The 2,751-nt window shown below is 40.2% G+C and overlaps 1 protein-coding gene across 1 annotated transcript in view; it reads right to left on the bottom strand.

Moving 5' to 3' along the window:
* CHAMP1 (chromosome alignment maintaining phosphoprotein 1) overlaps positions 1–732 on the bottom strand; it is a 3,622-nt gene extending 2,890 nt beyond the window's left edge. The window contains 1 exon segment of the mRNA XM_029085838.1: positions 2–732. Coding sequence (XP_028941671.1) covers positions 2–732 — 731 coding nt within the window.
* Positions 733–2,751: the final 2,019 nt, after the last annotated feature.

The following is a 2,751-nucleotide window of genomic DNA, read 5'->3' as shown; positions in this document are numbered from 1 at the left end:
GGATTGTCGACGGGGTTCTGTAGACACGGCCGGGGTTGACTTCTGTGGGGCAGGGGACACAGCAGGAGATGGCTTCTGTGGGTCAGGGGACACAGCAGGAGATGGTTTCTCTGAGTCTGGAGACACAGCAGGAGACGTCTTCTCTGAGTCTGGAGACACAGCTGAGGTGACCTTCTCTGGATCTGGAGATGTGGCCTGGGCTGGTTTTTCTGGATCTGGGGACATGGCCTGGGCTGCCTTCTCTGGCTCTGAGGAAGTCACCTGAGCTGACTTCTGGGGCTCTGGGGACACTGCTGATTTCTGAAGCTTGGGAGAAACAGCAGGTTCAGATTTGGGGAGTTCAGGAGAAAGAGCAGATTTGCATGACTCAGGGGAAAGGGCAGGTTTCTGTGGCTCCAATGTGACACTTTTTTTGGAGGAATCTGAATCTCTTTCTACCTGTTCTTTCCGCTCCTCATTCCACTTCTCAGGTGCTGCATGCTGTGCTGTGATGTGATAATACACGTTGCAATACATCTTGCTGGTAAAGAAACATTTGTGGCAGTGGAACAGTTTTGCACTTTTTTGATAAAATATAAGTTTACCCAAACCAGCAGCATCCATTTCATCACAGTACTCCGGGTGTATGGTACCCATATGAATTTGTACGTTTTCATAGTCTGTTCCTTTGAAGCTGCAGTGATCACACTCTAAGCGCTCTGTGGTTTTACGTAGTATCTGCAACACGTCCATTTTTCTATGGCCAGGAACAATTTTCACAGCTCTGCACCTTTTAAAGAGCAAGCTTCAGCTCCTGCAATAAAGGAAAAGAAAATCTGTATAGTTAGCTGTCAATGTTAATTGCAACTCTCTGTCATTCCTAAGTAACCGCAATCCCCCTCCGTTTTAGAAAGCACATCTTCTGCATAGGTATTAACTACTTCATACAGAAATCCAAATATAGGTCTCTGCAACTTCTGCAAATCACTTTACATCAGAACTTGAAAAACAAAGCTTGTATTTAACAACAGGCCTTCCAACCTATGCAAAAAAATCAGCAAGCAAATGATAAAAAAGAACACAGGTGATGAAGAGGTAAGTTTGTTTCATTTGATAAACGTGACTTGCTTTCTCAGTTGTCTTTTCTTCCCAGATCTGAAGTGTTTACATTTACATTTGTGTTGTTTACATTACACATCTAAACTGAAAACAAAAAACACTTTGAAACAGTGCCACTGAGATGAAGCCACTTCAAAACTGCATCTTCATCATAAAATTGCAAAACAAATTATAGAATCATAGAATGGTTTGGATTGGAAGGGACCTTAAAGATCATCTAGTTCCAACCCCCCTGCCATCAGCAGGGACACCTTCCACCAGACCAGGTTGCTCAAAGCCTCATCCAGTCTGGCCTTGAACACTTCCAGGGAGGGGGCATCCACAGCTTCCTTGGGCAACCTGTTCCAGTGTCTGACCACCCTTACAGTGAAGAACTTCTTCCTAATATCTAATCTAAACCCACCCTCTTTCAGTTTAAACCCATTTCCCCTTGTCTTGTCATTAGTTGCCCTTATGAAAAGTCCTTCCCCAGCTTTCTTGTAGGCCCCCTTCAGGTATTGGAAGGCTGCTATAAGATCTCCCCAAAGCCAAAAAAAAATTTCCAGAAGAAAACAGCACCCTAAAGCCCAGGGTCTGTTTTCATCTGTTAAACACTGTTTTCCTTTCACTAATTACAGGAAAAACAAAAGTTGTTGCTCATAGAGACTTCATGCACTATGAAAAGAATTTTTTCCATTCCATTATTTCATCTGTTGCCCTAATAACAAAAATACTACTTTAAAAAAAAAGAACAGCAGTTACTTTTTTTTCCAGTTGGTGTAGTTGACAGCCCTCTGTATTCAAAACAGCTTGCCTCACCCCAAAGAGAAAGATGAAAATTTATCAAAATCACTGTTTTTCTAAGACCTTAAAAAAACAAACAAAAACACAAAAAACCCCCCAAACCAACAACAAAACATTGCAAAAAACCACAACACAGAAATGCAGCATCTGAAATGCAAAGATTTTTTAATGATTTGGCTAGATTCCACTACATCCAACAGAATTTACCCGGATTAGCTACTACAATAAGCAGAAAACCAATTCTACCCATATTCTGTAAGTAATTTTCATGTAAATGTGGGAGGTATCTCTATGGTGAAAAGGAATATTTGGACATTTATGTGAAATGCACAGGCTTTTTACTTGTAGGTTCAAATTAAAACAGATGTTACATGATTACTATGCTAAGCTATCAACCTAATTTTGGGGGTCTTGTAACGCACATTGTTTCAAAACATGCAAAGTTTTTGTGTCCTTTTAACATTAATTTTCCTGTCTAAATATATACTAGACTAACAACTAATCTAAAAATATGCACCCAAAGCAAGTTTTCTTAATTTATTCCTAAAGCATTTTTACCCTGGTTTCTTATGGAAATGAGGCTTACACAAACACATTGCCCTACAGTCAATGCCAATCAAATTGGACAAAGCAATCCGGTCTCTTTTTAGATTTCTAGAAGTTTCATGAAAATCAGGAACTGACTAGAGAACGAAAGAAATGGCCCCACTGAGGCTAAGACTGAATATTTCACTTAACAGTTACTGGCTCTGTTTAGCCTGTAATCAGCACATAAATGGTCAGTATGCAAATAGTCTTAAAACCTACAGAACACAGAGTGTCTGATTCAGCTTGTCATTAGGGAAAAAGAAAAGGAATTAAAAATACTAC

Source organism: Antrostomus carolinensis, unplaced genomic scaffold (assembly GCF_000700745.2).
Source record: "Antrostomus carolinensis isolate BGI_N321 unplaced genomic scaffold, ASM70074v2 scaffold48757, whole genome shotgun sequence".
Taxonomy (NCBI): domain Eukaryota; kingdom Metazoa; phylum Chordata; class Aves; order Caprimulgiformes; family Caprimulgidae; genus Antrostomus; species Antrostomus carolinensis.
Note: the sequence above shows the minus strand (reverse complement) of the source record. Positions and strands in the feature narration are given on the sequence as shown.